The sequence below is a fragment of the Gekko japonicus genome, unplaced genomic scaffold (assembly GCF_001447785.1).
Source record: "Gekko japonicus isolate JY-2015 unplaced genomic scaffold, Gekko_japonicus_V1.1 scaffold1099, whole genome shotgun sequence".
In the NCBI taxonomy this organism is placed as follows: domain Eukaryota; kingdom Metazoa; phylum Chordata; class Lepidosauria; order Squamata; family Gekkonidae; genus Gekko; species Gekko japonicus.
In genome coordinates this window covers 189,400-208,763 of record NW_015174874.1, presented here as the reverse complement: position 1 = coordinate 208,763, position 19,364 = coordinate 189,400, and the positions used below count along the sequence as shown (strand labels likewise).

General features: G+C 42.0%; 1 protein-coding gene across 1 annotated transcript in view; it reads right to left on the bottom strand.

The window, feature by feature from the left end:
* The window catches only part of YTHDF2 (YTH N(6)-methyladenosine RNA binding protein 2), a 40,262-nt gene extending 23,145 nt beyond the window's left edge, over positions 1–17,117 (bottom strand). The window contains exons 1-2 of the mRNA XM_015424837.1: positions 17,042–17,117; positions 6,521–8,107 (exon numbers count right to left, since the gene is read on the bottom strand). Of these exons, the coding sequence (XP_015280323.1) occupies positions 6,521–8,089 (1,569 nt within the window). The 5' untranslated portion in view covers positions 8,090–8,107; positions 17,042–17,117. The remainder of the gene's footprint in view (positions 1–6,520; positions 8,108–17,041) is intronic.
* Positions 17,118–19,364: the final 2,247 nt, after the last annotated feature.

Genomic DNA, 19,364 nt, shown 5'->3' with positions numbered 1-19,364 from the left:
AGAGCACAGTGCCTCACAAATGTGTCCTCCAAACAGGCCTTACAAATGTCTATCAACCATACATTGTGATGTAAAACAGCAGAGGAACTCTGCAATCTGGCAAAATGAACACAAATTTCAAGAGGACAAGACAAACTGGCACTCCTTTAACACAACTTCATTGTGCTCACAACCCATCTTGACAAGGATTAAGCAGAAGTAGATCTACTCTTTCAAGAGCCAAAACAGCAAATAAACTAACCAAGTTCTTTCCTAAATCGTTCATTCCTCTTTATGTAAAACAATAACGCCTCCTCAAGTCAAGCGAATATAGTGATTTCTTGGCCCAGGACAAGGGACAGAGAAAGAAAACCGGGAGTACAGTGTCCTGGGCTAAGTGAGACTTGGCAACAACTTTTGTTAAAAATTGTAAACTGAGGTGTAACACAACCTTTTCATTATAGATCTTAAGGAAAGGGGGGTCCACCCTCAGTGCAACCAACTCACTGACCCTGTGTGCGGGAGTGATAGCCACTAAAAAGGTCACCTTCATGGACAATAACACTAGTGAACATGAAGCTAATGGTTCAAAAAGTTTTAACATTAACCGAGAAAGCACTAGAGAGAGTGACCACTGGGGAACTATTTTGGGTTGTTGTGGATATACATTAAGTAGGCTGCATAGGAACCAATGAGAGAGCCTGTGAGGAAAAACAGAAGAACTCTCCACTAAGTCATGATAGGCTGAGATGAATGCTAGACAGACCTTAACAGAGGAGGAAGCCAGTCATGACGTGCTTAAATAATCCAGGATCTCAGAAAGTGGGCAGGAGAATCAAGAGACCCTTAGGAATAGCCCATGAGGAAAAGCACTTCCACTTATTAGGAGTAGTGTGTGGATGACTTCCCAGACTGGGTCAGCACCTCCCACACCCTTGAAGAGAAAATTAGACTAGTGGATGGATTCTCCATGCTGTCCGGTATAACCGGGTAAATCATGATGAAGGAGGGGGCCTCTGGTCAAAAGATACCATGCATCCAGAAAAGACACATATTTCCCTTATGCCCACTGGCACAGCTCCAAGAACCAAAAGGCCAGAAAGGTGTTACGACTATACAAGTGGAGGTGTCCACTCGGTTCTTGCCAAGCACCTGCTAATCAGAGGGAATGGCGAGAATGCGTAAATAAGGACTTCTGTCCCAGCAATCTGAAATACATCCCCTACATAACACTGCCCACCACAGAACAGAAGGCTGGGGCCTTTGTGGTTGCCTGTGTCACGAACAGGTAGATCTGTGGTGTGCCCCAAAAGTTAAAGATGGGTTGCAGATACTGGCCCTGTAGGAACCATTCATGATGAAGAGAAGGGACATGCTGATCATGTCCGCTCGTGTACTGAAAGATCTTGCTATATGAATGGCCTCTAGGGACATATGATGGGAAACCACTACATTCCAGGTAGCAATGACCTCTGAGCATAAAGCTAGGGAGCCAGTATCCCCTTGTCTATTCACATAAAACATTACAGTTGTAGCGTCTCTGTCTGTATCAACACCCTTTTGCCCTGTAAAATATCTTTGAAAGAGATGAGGGCATAACATATAGTGCACAGTTCAAGAATAGTAATGTGCAAACTTGCCTGTAATGAAGACCAAATATCCTGGGCAAATTAATCTTCATAATGTGCCCCCTCATCCCTGTAAAGAAGCAGCAGTGGTCACAGTAATCTTGAGGGCCCCAGAACCCAGAAGCTGTCAGAGTCAATTCCACCTCCAGATCAGAAAGCAACTTATCCAGGGAGTGGGTGTGCAAAGATGGAGTGTGTGGCAAGACTAATATGACCTCCTGTTGTTCGGGGGTCAGAACTGGTGTGGAAGGTGGTTGAGACTGACAGTCTTTAGAGACTATCCTTTTCTTATGCTTGGTTTTAGATTTTCTGCTGCTGGTTCTGAGGAGCTCCTGAGAGTCATACTCAGAGTCAGTGACTGGGAGCACCATCTAGGGGGCTCTGACGTTGGAACAAATGGAAACAAGAGAACCAATGCCAGTCTCAAATGGCAACTGGAACCTCTCAACGACTTAGGTACTTTGGCAGATGAAAGCACCTTTTCCCAAAAGGCAGTCTTTCATCTCAATGCCCTATTACTCTGCGCCTTAGGGGTGAACTGCTGACACATTTTACAGGCAACCACATTGTGACTTTCTCCAAGTCACATTAGGCACATTTATTTATTATTATTTATTACCTTCTTTGGCCTATAGCCCACCCTCCCCTACACAGCAGGAGTCAGGGCAGGTAACAACAGGTAGCAACAACAACAATAAAACAATAAATAACCATTAATCATTTCTCAAAGAGTACATTGACAACATAGTTGCTCACCACTCAAGTGAGGTAAACCCAGCAGGGGACTGAGAACAAAGACAAGAGCAGGCCTTGGTGATTAACAGCAGTCGCATCACCCACAATCAAATAAATTATGATTCCCCCACCACCCTGTTTTTTAAATAGTTCATGAGACATTGAGAGAAAGAACCAGAGGGAAGATGAGATCGCCTCTGGTCCCAGGAAGAAGTTCAAAAACACTAAGTACAGTAAGGCAAATAAGAGAAGAGGAAAGGGGGGGGCGGCGCACCAAGGCAAATTAAGATGAAAAAACAAAACAGTGCAGAGGGATAAGAAAATTTAATAATTGTACAACCCCCTATGCGCTTTGTGTGCAGCTTCTTCAGGGGGACTCTTTCAGATTCTTTTTAATTCTGTTCCCATACATACACTTAAACAGAGTCAGAGTAGGGGTTGTACAATTAATAAAGATGCTTATTGCTCTGCACAATTTTGTTTTTTTCAAATAAGAGAAGGGCTAGGCTACTCATATCCACTTAGTGGCAAGAAAGGAACTGAAGGAGGGGGTCGCTACTCCTCCAGAGCATGTGACGGTTTAGGCAGAAAAGCCCTTGCACTCAGTCTGAAGGAGGAGGTAAAAGAGGTAGAAACTTCTATCCGTGGCTGGCCTGCAGTCCCAATCTGTGACTGCACAGAAGATGGCAGATGTACAAGAAATTCAGAGATTTTCTTCTATGCTTCCTTAAGGTTAAAAGCAGAATTCTGTATGGTTTGATAGCTTCACGTATTTTAAGCTTTATTTATGGAAGACAGTGGATTCCTTGTTTCAAAAGCCCAAAGGAACAGCAGTTCCCCATGCCTTGTGCTCCTCCAACTTTTGTTGATTCTGGAAGCACCCAAATGGCTGCTGGGGCTCTTTACCTCCACCAAGCCTGGGGTTACTGGTACTCTTCTGTACTACTCCTCCTGAGGCAGCATTTAGAGAAACATTTTCATATTCTCTGAAGGACCAAAGATGTCAGCACAACCCATGCAAATAAGTGTACTGATCTCAACTTTTTTTTTCTCACAATGGTGACCTATGCAATAGTTCTGAATCAAAGTGTCACTGCAAATGGTCCAAACTGGTTCCAAGGATTAGCCACCTTTACCGAGATGTATTTTAGTAGAAGATAAATCCTGCAATGAACATTCTATGTTTCTAGAAGCCAAATCAGTATCACTCTTTTACTAAGCCCTTGACACTTAAAAATAATTTTCTAAATAGCAGATGTGATGTAGTGGTTAACAGCATCTGACTAGTATCTAGGAGACCTGAATTTAAATCCCCACTCATGCCATGGAAGCTCACTGGGTGACCTTGGGCCAATCACACTTTCTCAGCCCACCCTACCTCACAGGGTTGTTGTGAGGATAAAAAGAAGGAAAGAAGAATGCTGTAAGTCACTTTAGGTCCCTATTGGGGAGAAAGGTGGGGTACAAATGAAATACATAAAATAATAAATTTTGAAATATAGGCCAGTACTTGCTTTTTACTGTTGTTTTGATCCAAATTACATTATTCATCTGTATTTATGGACAGTAAACTACAGAATACAAATATTTAAGCAAATTCTTAAAGCTCCTGAACAGCATGTGCTGTGTTTATAAGGCCTACAGTGATAAGGCAATGTAATATTACCTTGTCAACAATCCACCTAAAACATTACACACTACAGAAGGAAGAAGACAGTAACTGAGATGCTGTCATCTGAATGCACAACTTAACTGTTATTCAATGCAATGCAATTTTCAACATGAAATTTTATAAATAATGAAAACAAGGAAACTTTGTTCTTGAAAATTTAGTGTCAAGTGTGCAAAAGCAATTCTCAACAGCCCATTGGAGAAAGACAACTGTGCTCATCAACACAGACAATTATGCTTAAACAGCTATTTAAGAAGGAGGGAAAACAGGCGTACACCATGGCGAAGCAGAGTTTTAAAAGATTTTTGTTTCTCACCCAGCAGCTTACATCCCACACTTACCTATGATTATTCAATAAGGTCCCATTTGTCTTCAGTGGGATTTACTAGCAAGGTTTAAGCAGAGAGGACTAACTTGCAGTCTAACAGAGGGGCAGACAGAGGGTCCTGATATGATGCTACATGTCACTTTATTTATGTATTTATTTTATTATTTTATTCTATTTATACCCCACCCTCCCCACATAGCAGGCTCAGGGCAGGTTACATCAAATTTAGTAGAAAATACAATTTACAAAAATGAAAACAATTAAAACACCAATAAAATAAAATACAACAGCATCAAGTTATATTTAAAGTTAAGGCCTCGCAGATGCCATCTCTTTCAAGATTTGGTCCTTAGGTGGTAATGCAGTTCTGACCCACTGAGGGGAGGCCCAGTAGAGAGGGAGGGATGTCTGTCACCCTAGTTAAACGCCTAGTAGAAGAGCTCCGTCTTGCAGGCCCTGCGGAACTGTATGGGAGCTTATTCCACCAGGTAGGGGCCAGGACTGAAAAGGCCCTGGCCCAAGGCAAGATGGATGTCCCTGGGGCTGTGGACCACCAGAAGATGTCGGTTGGCACACTGTAAAGCCCTTCAGGGCTCATAGAGGGAGAGGAGATCTCGCAGATATGCAGGCCCCTGGCTGTATAGGGCTTTAAAGGTAAGCACCAACACCTTGAAATGGAACCAGTACTCAAATTAAAATATGGTAAAAAGCTTTGAAGACCACTTCCACTCAAGAACACTACTTCAACAGTTAAGATGTTCCACTCACTACATCGCTTTGATGTTTTAAATGTGAAGTTGCAGCTATGTCTAAGTGTACATGCTCCAAAATTTCAACAGCCTGGCTCCTGGGTGGTGCTAGCTAGTACAGAGCCCAGTCAAGTCATTAAGAGATTGGTTGGTTTCTGCAACAACATACTTCTGTAGCCCCCTCTCCTCCTCCCAGCACCCCACAAATGTTTGCATAATAGAGCAACAGCTGATAAATCCTGAATTTAGGAATACAGTCCTAATTTCTTAGATTTTTCAAAGAAAAGTGCAATACATCCAAATACCCTCAAAAGCACGAGCTTTCACAATTCTACTATGTGTAGCAGTAGCTCTGGACAAGTTGCAGCAGTAACAAACAAATGAACTAGTGACACAATTGTAGCCTCTCTTGAAAGGTTAAGCGACCAAGCTGAAACATGGAAGTTTAAAGAACATACCACAATCACTGTTTCCAGTAACTAAGGAGACAAAAATCTTAGTCATAGGCCTTCCACTACAAGAGACAGACAAATGAGCATTAAGCATTTACAGATGCCTGGACAATATTAAAAACTGTTATTTTATCATGCTTGTGGATATACTCTTCCAGTAGCCAATGACACATACAAATGGGTTCTTCCTAAATAGTGTAACAACACCAACATAGATGAAATGCTAAAGGAAATCAGCTCCTCCCATTGTTTAGAAAGGATCAAACACAAGCAGAAGTCTCAGCCGCCTATTCAAGGCTACTTCAGATTCTCAAAAGCTGCATCCAAAACTGATGTGCTGCCCTTGCATAGCAATCTGTAGCAAGCTTTGAGACAAATGTAAAAATGACAGTACATACTTTATAGCAATATTCTTCTGCCGCTATTTGTCCATTTGACAGCCCACTCTTCCAACTCCAAAAGGAAGGAAAACCCAACTCTCATGGTTCTTAAGAGAAAATAATTTTTTCCAACAGGCACATTAGCTTTTAACATATTCAGCATCAAATGCCTCCAGCCATCAAGAACGCCAAAGCCTATTTCATACATATTACTTTTGTAGGAGGCTTTTTTTTACCATGTCATGTTTTTTGAAGAACAGGTAGCCCTAGAAGTTATTTTCATAAAAACATGGCATAGGACTGTTCTGAGAAAGTAATAATTTCCAAGGTTCCAGAGGCAGCCCTGTACAAAGGAAATAAGGCTGTAGTATAAAGGAATAGAGGATGCTTTTATAGAGGAAACTGGAAGAAATGTTCATTCTCAACTAGATATTGATATATTAAAGTATACGCCATACCAGTGGCAAAAGCTATGGCGCCAACTACAGCTCAGAAACTTGATCAAGACTCCCAGACACATTACAATGGCTAGTTCTATTCTACACCACCACTTTTTGGTACTCTCCCATACCAAACCCAGCAGTTAGAACAAATTACCTTTTTCACATTTTCCTCCTCCTCCTGGCGTTTCTCATAGTGTGAGAAGTCATCAAAAATTGAAGTGGTGTGCTTGTAGGTAGCAATGATTTTCAGCACCTGCTTAGCCTTTTCCAGAGGCACCTCCTGAGTGTCCCTGGAGTTGGTCACTGGTTTATTCTCATTGTTCTCTAGACGAATGTGTCGCAGTTGGCTGTTGGGAACGTCCTTCACAAAAATCCACCTGATGTCAAAACGTCCCTTCCATTTGTCCTGGGACCATACACCTGCACATGTGTTGTAGTCCACGGCAGATTTCATTTCTGCAACTCCACAGAAATGACCACTGCCATTGACACTGAACAGTAAGTAAACAGGACCTTTCCCATTCATGGAGCGGTAAGCAGCATCCAGTCTTTTATTTCCGTGCTCTGTGCTGCACCAGATGTTATATTTAATGGAGCGGTGGATATCGTCCTCAGAATAACTCTTGATGATGAAAACCCTACCATGTTTTGGGTTCCAGTCAAAATCCTTCGGGTTGTAGTTGTTGATGGATCGCAACTTCTCTAAGACTGGGTGTGGCTCTGAAGGAGCAGCACCAGAAGTGGCCTGAGACTGTCCAACAGCACTACCATCCACTCCATTTTGACCAAACCCGTTGCCACGGTTACGAGGCGCAACCCAACGGGCAGGCTGAGCTGCCTGTTGCTGCACTGGCAGCTGAGTTGGTTGGGGTGGTGGAGGAGGCAGAGGTTGTGGCTGTTGTCCTGCTGAAGGCTGCACAGCAGGTGGGCTGTTGCTCATTGCCTGACCCATTGGTTGGGGGGATATCTGGGATGGCTGCTGACCAATATTCTGAACTAAGGCCTGGGACGGAGATTTTGCCACTTGTCCTTTATTATCCCAAGTTCCAATATCCATGTTATGTTTTATTGGGGGGGGTGGAAGACTTGTACTTGCAATGCCATTCTTGGTCTTCAGCTTAGGCTGCTGTTTAGCAGGCTTGCTGGCAATATCAGCCCAGGATGCTGGTTTGGGAGGAGCAATGGTCGCCGGGGGCAAACTGTTAGAAGCCACAATATTACTGGCAATAGAGCCACTGCCAACAGCAGACCCAACAACTTTGGGGACAGTGTTCGCAACATCAGTGCTGCCTAGCTTCAATGCGGCCATCCCCTGGTCTATGCTATTCATTCCAGGAGCCTTATTCAGGGTTTCATTGGCAAAAGCAGACTGTCCATCAATCATGGCTCCACCCAATGAGCTTGGTGCATAAGCATAGTTGCTACTATATCCAGAGCTTTGAGTGGATTGCCCCTGAGAACTGTTATTGCCCCAAGCTGAGAAGTCAATCCCACTTGGAAAAAAGTTAAAGCCATGCTGTCCAAGAAACGGAGTGCTGCCAAGGGCCCCTGGCTGTCCAAACATGGCATCTGGAAGAAAGTGAGGCTCCCCATTGCTTAGCTGTCCGTAAGACGTTAAGTAGGGCATGGGTGGATCACCTCCAGTTGACCAAGCAGCTTCACCCAAGGAGTAGGAGAATCCAATGGATGGACTGTAATAACTTGGCAGGTAGGAATCAGACATTGCCGTGTATGCATTATTCTGAAATATAAAAAGCACTGAACAGTTAGAAGGGCATCACAAAAAAACCGGGGGGGGGGGGGGGATCATAGGTCCTTTTTCAAACACTTTTCACTGAAATTTTAATTGATGCAAAGACTAGTTTCAGTAAAAGCCTCGTTTACCACATTTTCTCCATACAAACTCAGAACAAAGTATCATCTGCATGAAAACGTTCACATGTAAATAATGGGCAGTTTGCACAAAGCATGGAATATACAGCAAGACCAATTTTAAACTGTTCTAGCTAATAAAGCACCCTACACAACCTAAAATAGGATTACACATTTACCTTAAACATCACTATTTTTAAAGGCTTGACAACTTCTGAACTAGGTCATTTAAAAAAGTGTTTCTGCTAATTTGCACTAAAACCTGGACAGGTTTTTTAAATCTAAGCTCTTTCCCATTGTCAAAACATACTGCTTTGCTGCTAGAACCCACAAAAAATACGAAGCTTGATTTGCTTTTTTGAAACACAAATTAATTTTATCCTCCAACACCAAACACAACCTGATCAGGCTCAGTTTGTGTTGAAAGCACTGGGATGCCATACTAAGAATAAATATGGATGTCGTACTAAGAATAATTGGTGTTGTGATCAGGAGCTTGGACTCTAATCTGGGAGAACCAGGTTTGATGTCCCACTGCTCTACATGCAGCTGCTGGTGTGACCTTGGGTCAATTACAAGTTCTTTTAGAGCTGTTCTCTCATGAGCAGTTCCTGAAAGACTCTCTCAGCCCCACTACCTCAGGGTGTCTGTTGTGGGAAGGGGAAGGCGATTGTAAGCCACTCTGAGACTCCTTTGGGTAGTGAAGGGTGGGGTATAAATTCAGTCTCTTCTTCTTCTAGGAATGGGCATGAACCTAAAAAAGGCAGTTCAGTTTGGGGCGGCCTACGAACTGAACCAAGCAGGCTCCACACAAACTGAATTGATCTGGCAAGTTCGATTCCAAAGGCGGGGGGGGGGGGGGGGGGCACTTGAGAAGAGGTTTCATTTAACCTTTCGGTTTTGCTCCCCCCCCCCAGCTGTTTGGTTTAAATGGCTGGCCTCCAACAGCTGAACTGCCCAAAAAGTCTGGTAAATGTTTGGGGAATGCACCTTCCCTGAACAGAGCTCCAAATCAGCCTAAGTTCAGCCCAAATTTTGGCTCAGGAGCCAGTTCATGCCCATCCCTATTACTTTTTCTCTCAGCTGTGTTATATGAGAGATTTAAAAAAATACCATTCCCGGATAGGTTATGTCCCTGTGGGCTAAAGGAGATTGAAGAAATGGACCATGTACTTCTGACTTGTAGATTTTACCAGGATTTGCGCGCTTATCACCTCGGCCCTATACTGCAAACCCTGGAGGGCAAATATGAGGAAAGTAAGATAATGAACCTTCTAGTGTCAAACAGGGCTGATACCATCGAAGAGGTGGCAAACTTCCTTTACAGAGTGTATAGGAGGAGAAGTTCTTTTTCAGCAGAAGGGGTAGTGAATTAACTGTTTTGCGTGCCTACCGCCTCTGTACCTAAGGCTGTGGCTGTTGTTATGCCAATAAAGGTTTGTTGTGTGTTGTGTGTGTGTATGGAACACAGCAAATGGCACCTGTTTTTTTTTACTTCAGGATTTAGTTGCTGTTCTTCTCAACCACTATGAAAACCTTCATTGAACTCACAGTAGAATCTTGAAGACTGCTGTATATCATATCACGATTTGCTGCTGTTACTGATAACAATAAAATACAGCACAGTTTAAGAGAGACACTGTTGGTTCAATTATGTTCATATGTTTGTCAAGGTTTAATAATTCAAACAGAGGAACTGTGCAGCAAGGAATGCAAAGCTGAAAAATTCTGTGCTCCTTAAAACTTGTGGGCATTTGTCCCAATAATAAGAGTCAAAAATATTTCAAATATGTGAAATTGTGAAAAGATGACTGACTCATAGAGGGCACGTGGGTGACAAAGGATCAGACTTTTATAACACACAGCCTGACCTTGCTAGATAAGAAATCTTTAATAGCATTCTCTCCTCTATGATACATTATTTCTAATTTATTATTTTACCTACATGACAAAGCAATATTGTAAGTGAATTATGTGTTTTTAAACATCAGTACAAATATCTCCATCAGCATTACATTATCTTATATTTCTTTCAGTGTTAAGTGAACATTCTTGCATTCTACTTCCCCAAACAGGGGATGTTCTAATCCTTTCTTGTATTCTCAGATCAGAAAGTATAGGATACTATCTTCATCCCACTAAAATCAGTGGGCACAATTCAGATCTTCTGTTCTGTAAGTTACACTGAAGTGAACGAGAACTGCTCTGTTGGGAAGACTAAGAATTTTTAACAAGGCCTGAGCAGATCGTGTTCAAAGGGCATAATCCTGTTTTCCAGTGTTTATACTTCCCATCCTTTGTCAACTTCAAAAGTTCAGAGTGGTGTTATGAAAATTCAGACAATCGCTGGTAGTGTATTGAGGGCTAGCATGGCATGGGGGAAGAATATTGGAAGAAGACTGGAGAGACAAAGATCAAATCACAGCTCAGTCATGAACCTTGCTAAGTGAACTTAGGTTAATTTTCTTTTAACCTACTTCACAAGCCTGTTGTGAAGATAAAAAGGAGGAAGGGCAAACACTGTATGCTGTCATAAATTCCTTGAAGGCTGAGTGTAATTCCAAATTTTGTACCTTAACCCCCTCCGAAGAACCTGAAACAGTACCTCAGCAGTCTACCCTGCAGCTAAGTAGTAACCTTTCCAAGCCTCTTCACCAAGCTTCAAAGCTAGCAGTTCTGACTTCTGTGTTATCTGATAACACACAGAGAAGCATTCATTCCGCAATGAAGAATTTAATAACATTTCAACTTAATTTACCTCATAATTCTCCTCAATGGGGACTCAAAGCAGCACACAAAGTCATTCTCACCCCATCATATCAACTGAGACACAGTAACGAACCCAGACACTAAATTTTCCCCATTCCCTTTACTGTTAAGAGTTTTAACCAAGAGTTCAATCATGTATTCCACTGTGCAGTACTAGGTACAGGGAACCCAGCCCTGACTCGTGAGTAAACTGTCACGTTCTGTTCCTGTGAATCAACCTTGTCCATTGTGCTAAAGCCCAGAAACACAGCCCAGCAGGGGAAATGGTACTTCCTGAAGAATGGCATACAGATTTTAGTGAAGCAAAAATTCTAAGGGCTAAACTTCTCGAGTAAGCCATGCTCTACTCTGATTAATTGCTGGAATACGGTGGTTCTAAAACCACAGAGCGGTACAAATTTCAATTCAGAGGTTCCCTCCAGCAAACCAAACTTTAACAATTTACTTAAGCCACACATTTAAAGTAACCGCTATGACTCAAAAACATGTCTATGGAACCGTAGAAAGCATGGCTGCTACCAATCTGCTGCTCTCTAGCACTGTTTAGAAGTATAGTGTAATGTCAATTAATGTCACATACTCAAGTCCCCCCCCCTCTAAGTTGGAACTTCCCCTTTAAGGGACCAAGCACAATGATGTTATCAAATGCCTCATAACCCCATGCTACCAAGGAAAAGAGAAAGAAGAACCATAAATGGAGCTTGTGGTGATGATCACTTGACCCTTGCAACATATAATCTGGATTTTAGGAGGAATAATTTTAGGGCTGTAAATTAAGTACTGCCCCACTGATTCACCAGAATTTTTAAACTGTGGCCTAACCAGGTCAATCACATGTCCTTATTAGAGGTAGTGGATTTATCACTGCAGATAAAAAGAAGTCCAGGAGGAATCTTAGTGGCTTGCTTAAGAGCAACTCAACAAAGCAATGCACAGTCTCTCAAAGGAGAAAAGCCTAGCAGTCTTGTGACATTTACAAATCTGGATCAATAAACACACACTGTCAGTGACCTGTCATCCTCACACTGAACACTCACTGCCAAGTAAGTCACTTTTATATGGTTGTATAGTTCCCTTTCTCAATGTACGTCTGAAATATACTTCAAGAATTCAACACCTCCCTTAAATAACCAATTGCTTCAACAATGTAAACAAATCTCTCATGCTTGCCAGAGCTCTGTATTTCAGTGTTACTAGGGGCATTAACTAAGCACACTACCACACAACCACATGACATTTTTAAATCTTAACTGAAATTAAGTAGAAGGGGACTTCCACCACCACCACTTACAGGGTCTAAACAGAAAAAAGTTTGAGTTTGGTGGCACCTTTAAGACCGACAAAGTTTAATTCTGGGTATAAGCTTTTATGTGCATGTACACTTCAGATACATTGAAACATATTTCCTCAAGCCTTACATATTGGGGGGGGGGTAAATTGACAGCACTTCTCTCAGTGAGAAGCAAGTTGGTTTCCTTACTCTGTGACAGTAGGGCAGTTAGAATGGTCTACCTATGGAAGCTCAGAGTAATGGTTATTACAGAGCTCTGAAAGCATGGGTGGAACAGCATACCTCTGTTAACGACCAAACCCAAAAGGTGTAATATTAGGCTGACTCTTACCCTAAAGTAGGGGGAAAAAATTAAACAATACCGCTGTTTTACCATTTTTTCTATGTTATGGACACCTATCTGCAACCATGAATGAGAAGGATATGAGGAGGATGGGAATAACCTGGGAAAAGACTGCTTACACAAGGTAAAAGCAACACACTTTGACTTCATTTTTATATACATTCACATGATATCTCAACCATTGATAAAATACCAAACACTTCCATCTGTTCTCAGCCTGAAAAGAGAACTGTGCTTCTTACACTGTTTTTGAGTGACATTTGGATTTTTTTATTTTTTTTTAAAAACATTTTGCTGTCAAGTCACAACTGACTTTTGACAACCCCGTGGGGCTTTCAAGGCAACAGACGTTCAGAGGTGGTTTGCCATTGCCTTCCTCTGCTTCACGATCCAGGTCAGGAATCTGGCTGAATGCTTTGCCAAATGAGATGACCTTCCATTGTTTTGACCATAGGCAACTTTCTAATGTGTCTTCTTCCCACCACTTCACCTGCTTTCCACAAGTTTCTTCCATTTACCAAGTGCCTAAGGCTTACAAAACTGAAGAATGAACTAGTGACAAGGTCACTCAATACCAACTTTGTGTTGAGCAATTTTCAAAGGAACAGTCCTCCTTTACCAGTACCAAGTCCTTCCTACCAACCTAATAAGCCTGGGCTGTCTATGTCCATAGTTTGACTCATCTCAAACCTAACGGGTTATTTCAGTTAATAAGCATCAGTGCAGAGTAAAAATGGATCAGAGGCTTGATTTTCTGTTACTAGCATTTACCACAAAGGGGTGCATCTGTGATAAGCCAGCTCAGAAACAGAACCTGTGTACATTTTTATGGAGCTCAGCAGCCAATGTGGATATATATACCATTGAGCTATAATTGATTCTGACCTTCCTTACACAGAAGAAGAGATTGGATTTATACCCCGCCCTTCACGACCTAAAGGTGTCTCAGAGCAGCTTACAAACTCCTTTCCCTTCCCCTCCCCACAACAGACCCCCTGTGAGGTAGGTGGGGCTGAGAGAGAGCTCTTGACAGAAACTGCTCTTTTTTCAAAAACAGCTCTTATAAGAACTATGGCTTGCCCAAGGTCATCCAGCCAGGTGCGAGTGGAGGAGTGGGGAATCAAATCCGGTTCTCCCAGATGAGAGTCCGCGCACTTAACCACTACACCAAACTGGCTCTACATACATATTTGGACCATGAATAACAATCTGAAAAATGAAGAACAAAGTTTGTGTCCAGCGGCACCTTTAAGACCAACAAAGTTTTATTCAAGGTTATGTGCTTTCTTGTGCATGCATACTTTCTCAGATATCTGAGGACGTGTGTGTGCACATGAAAGGTCATACCTTGAATAAAACTTTTGTTGGTCTTAAAAGTGCCACTGGACTCAAACTTTGTCCTACTGCTTCAGACCACCATGGCTTCCCACCTGGATCAATCTGAAATTTTTGATGGTCCTAATTCATTCCAATAAGGTAATAGGCACCATGGACAACCCAAACTCTTCTCCAACATTCTGCTTTTGGGGAAGAGGTTGACAAACAGGATGTTCTGTAACTTCGGGCGTATCCAAATGCTTACTGGATTCCCTGGATCTCTACTAACTAGTAGAAAAACTGCTTACTGGGGCCTTGATCAATCATCTTTGCTTTGAAACAGAGAACTAATTTCAGCCTACCGGATACTTCAGTAGTCTCTGAAATAAATTATCACATAATATCCATATCACTGCTGATCTGAAAGCTGGTATTTACACCAAACGTCTCTCTGCCTCCAACTCCTCCCCTTACGTATTTTTCCCTATAAAAATGTGGAATATGATTTCCCCTTCATAGCATCTAAAGAAGCTGTAACTCACAAGAGCTCATGTCGGAATAAATGTTAGTCTTTAAGGTGGCATTAGACTCATTTTATTTCATTCAAGTTGTTTCACTCATTCCCATTAGGGAATATCTTGAAGAGGAGTTATGAGCCACCACTTGTTTTCCCATGTCCTTACATAAAGGGATCCCCCACAGGATTCTTTCCTTTCTTAACTCCTGCCTGTATGTACAGGAACAGAGGCACCTAAGCAAAATAATGATATGCAGTGCATGAACAGCATGCTCTTGTCACTAAATTCAGGACCCACAATCATTTTATTTGATACACGGATTATGTAGGGATGCAAGAAAGCCAACAAAATAAAATGACCCTTTGAATGCAGAAAAAAAATGAAATATCAAGCTTGTATGTAGTTTAGTCTGCACTAGGTTTCTCTGGTGCACATGCATAGGCGGTTCCTAAAACTATTAATATAGCTGAAACTTTAGTGCTCAAGGTGGGCATGGGTACTTTTCACTTCACTAAAAATGCTTCTGCACCCACCCACACTTCTTTCCAATTTAATTTTGCCAACTATTATTTAATCTTTGTAACTGAAGCTTGGTTACTGCAGTCCAGTTTACCTATTCTTCACAACTGATCAGAAGTTGTAAAGTTTTCTGACTTTCAGCATGTTTTAGGATCTGCACTTCCTTCTTGCAGTCTTCAAGGCACAATTTCAAGGTACTGATGGGAGCCCAGAAATGCTGAACATCTTAAGCCTGTTACCTTTACCTCAAAGAATTATCCACCACAGCCATATGACCATGCCATAGTGCACCAGCACCCACGTGAGAACAGCACGCAGCAGCGCATCCATGAATGTTGGTGCACAATAATGGAATTCTCTCCCAGCAGACACCAGCTGGAGTTGAACCCTAAACGTTTCCCAGAACTGGGCAAAGATACCTGTTATTATCTTTCAGTCATTAAACGAACTGACGTTCATATTTCATTTCTCCAAAATAGGAAGGCCTCATCTAACTAGGTAACTGTGGTAACTGTGGATACAATAAGGGATGTTTTAATAACCCTACAGACCATATCAGTAATTCAAGGCCCCAAAAGCTAGAACAGGTACCAGTGTTCTAAATGCAGTCTACTAGCATTAGATTATTAAATGTATTAGATATGTAAGTAATCCACCTACATGACAGATCAGAAATAGAAGACCCTACTAAAATGGTGTAGGTCTCATTAGAATTAGAAAGTGCCAAGGTCAGGACAGAGTTATTGGATTTATCTTGTGCATCTTTACTTGGTAAGTGAACCCCTCTAAAATCACTAAGACAGCCATATTTGCTGTATAACAAAAAGCTGTCTTACAACACAGCAACAGTAATTTCTTCTGAGTAAATAATTTAAACTGGATTACTTAGCTTACCTACAATTCTAAGCACGCTTAGTCAGAAATACATCCCAGCAAGTTCCATAGGACCTACATGGGAGCAGGAGTACTTAGAACTGCAGTCTCATGCCTACTGAAGTGTTGTGATAAACTATTTTGTAGCTCAGGATTCTAGTTTCACTTTACAACTGAGATACAGAGGTTTACTGCAGCTTACATGGGGTTCAGTTTTTATGAGGGTTCACTGTTAAGTGTTGAGATGTTTTTAACTTGATTGTAGGAAGTAAATCAACACTCAAACATATTTATAAGCATGAAATTAGTGAAATTTCACCTAATGCCATCATTACTAACATTTAGAAGCCAGGTTAAGTCCATCCTGATTTCACAAGCTTAGACAAAGGAATAAAATAAATAAATGCATGCCTTGGTCTCACTAAATTGTTTTCCTACTTATGTAATACCATTGTCTGCATTAACATCTCATCTAATGTGCACACTTTACAGACTTCAGTAAACCTAAACCTAGTTCTGTTATATTACTTATTCGATGTCTCATCCTGTCGATTGTATTGACTTACACTGTTTAATGTACCTTGAGTCTCAGTGAGAAAAGACTACAAAGAACAAAAATAAATGATATTCAAAAAACACCATACTTAGTTCTAGCACAGCACCTATCATACTTACAGGCAGGGGTCATTTCGTAGAAAAAGAGCTAGGGGAACTCATTAGCATATGCCACACACCCTGACATCAGGGGCCCGGTGGTGGACCTGCAAGGCTGGCAGGAGTGCGAGGAAGCCCCGCAAAGGCCCTCCCTGGCTCCAGGCAGGCAGGGGTGGGGAGAGGCGGGGAGGAAGCAACTTACCCTCCCTCTTCTCCTGCCTCCTCCTGGCTGAATGAGGGCTGGAAGCAGGGCGGCCGGAAGCAGGGGGCGGGGCTTCATCATGTGCCCCGCCCCCCTGCACCTCACCCGGGGGAACTGCGTTCACCCCCGAAATGACCTCTGCTTACAGGCAAGCTAGAGGTTGATATAGAATCAGCAGTAATCAGTGGGCTATCTGTACTCAAAATATCAAGCTAAAGAAACATGCTGAAAGGTAGACAACAGAAAAGCAGCAGAAAAGCAACTAATTGATAATAGTACATCTCACCCACTAAACAAATACGATTTGTTTCACTCACCGGTCTAGCCTGAGGACTCAAGTAAGGTTCGATATCATCATCATTTAATCCATCTTTCTGGTGCACAGATCCATTTTGCACTAAAAAAAATCGTGACAAAGATTACTCAATACTAACATAAATGCTTAATGGTTAATTTTTAATTCTGAGTGAGAAACAAACAGGCTCAAACTTGCCTCCCCAACTGATCTTTTCCCTCAATCCCAGACCTGTGGGGCAGGCTTTTGCCATCTGTGGTGAGAGAGAGGTTCTTGGGCACATACTCTTCTTTTTTAAAACATGTGTTCATGTTTCACGACTGGGCCCTGGTACTTAGCTGGGAAGAGAGCAGCTAAGGCTTAAATTAAGGACTGCAAATATTTATTCTGTCTACACCAAAAGCCACTGGAACCTTTACAAACACTGCACTGTATGAACCCCTCAGCCAAGTTAAGTGGAAAACAACAGATCACTCATACAACAGCTTCCTGCACAGCAGATTCCTTTGGCTTGCAAACAGAGGCTTTACAGTACAAACCTGAACAGTTACCTCAGCCTAAACCCAATGAAGTCAGCCATCTTAGACTGGAGTAACTCTGTACAGGATTGCACTGTTAATGAGCAACACAACCTACAATAATTTTTCTTCTTCTGACACTTCTGCTGCACAAGAATTTCAAATTGAACAGGAAATATTTCCACCAGATTTTTATTCTGCTATTGGAATACACACTGACCCCACCCCTTCAACTTTTCTCATGCCTAAAAAAAACAACTTTCCTGGAATGCTTTATATATAGCTTTGAATCTTCCTCCCACTTTAAACAGTCATCTCTACCACCACCTACAAGTTGATAAACCTCATTTCCTATCCTCTGGCTTGATCACCATAGATCAAATACATAACAAAACACACCTCCAATTATTTTACTACATTTGGGATTTAAACTCAAATAGTGCAGAACTCCCTGCATACTCATACTCTGCAGCCCCTCGACTAAAAATCAAGGGGGAAGAGACTGGGCAATACTCTCAGCCCATTCTGATTTTCAGCTACTGTACATAGTTCATACTGTTTCAATCCTGATCCACCTCCTGCTATTAGTCCCGTGTTAATACTCAGGCACCTGTCAGATCAAAGGGCCCCATTAGCACATCAAAACTCTTCATCCAGGAAGATAGTTTAACCATTCTCATTCCATCAACTAATTCAGCAGATTAGGGTTTACCATCACATACCCAAACAAAAACCATTATTTCCCCAGCATGACTTTAAAATATTATGTGTAAGCTATTTAGAGAGCATACAGATTGATTACAGGAAGCACACTCATTTTCCTTCTCCTCTTCCTCCGACATGTTTTATTTTAAAGGAGACTGTGCCACATGTGGGGAGCAAGAAAACACTACAGGTAGTCAGAAAAGAGACGGATCTAGCAGTGAACACCAAGATTCAGATGCCTTAAAAAGAACAAAAGAGGCACCCACAGTTCAAGGTCCTCTCTCACCAGCCCTTTACAGCCATTACAGTGAACCCACTGCATGTACACACACACTTCTCATAGAAAGAGCTACATAAGAAAAACCAAATTGCGTTAACTTGCATCCAGCAATTGGATAAACAGGGATGAGTGGTTTAAAGCATACAGTCATAAGAACCTAAGAGAAATCTGCTGATCAAGCCAGGGCCCATTTAGACCAGCCTCCTTTTCCACAAAGTAGCAAACCAATTGCCCTGGAGGAACAAGTAATCTGGATATAGAGGCTGAGTCCTTCCCCTGCTGCTGCCTTCCAGCTCTGGTATTCAAAACTTTGAAGCCTCTGTTTATGGAGGCTCCCTTCAGTCACCTGTATCCACTGCCTAAATGTAAATTTACACAGCAAAGAAAAATAGGAGTCTAGCAGCACCAGGAAAACTCAATTAAGTTCATAAACTTCTACGACCTGCAAAAGCTTATATTGGAATAAACCTTATTCCTTTAAAAGACACTACTTGACTTCTGTTTTATTTACTGTGGACAAATGTGGGCGCAAAAGCATGTAATCAGATGGGCCTACAGGAAAAATGAATGGGCTGGGGGAGTGTCCAAAGCATCGATTCAGCTGCACACCCACTGGCCGTAACATAAGAATGACTCAACACGCATAGAAAGAAAAATCACGTGTTTACACGGATTGCACATGCTTTCAACTACAACGTATGCACAGATCCAGTACTCCGATGAGAAGAACACGGGCCCATTCCAGATGCCCAGGTTTTTTTTTTTCTTTATTCTTTCCTCCACTCCAACCCTCCAATTTTCTCTCCTTCCTTCTGCCCCAACGCCACCCGCCCACCCACCCT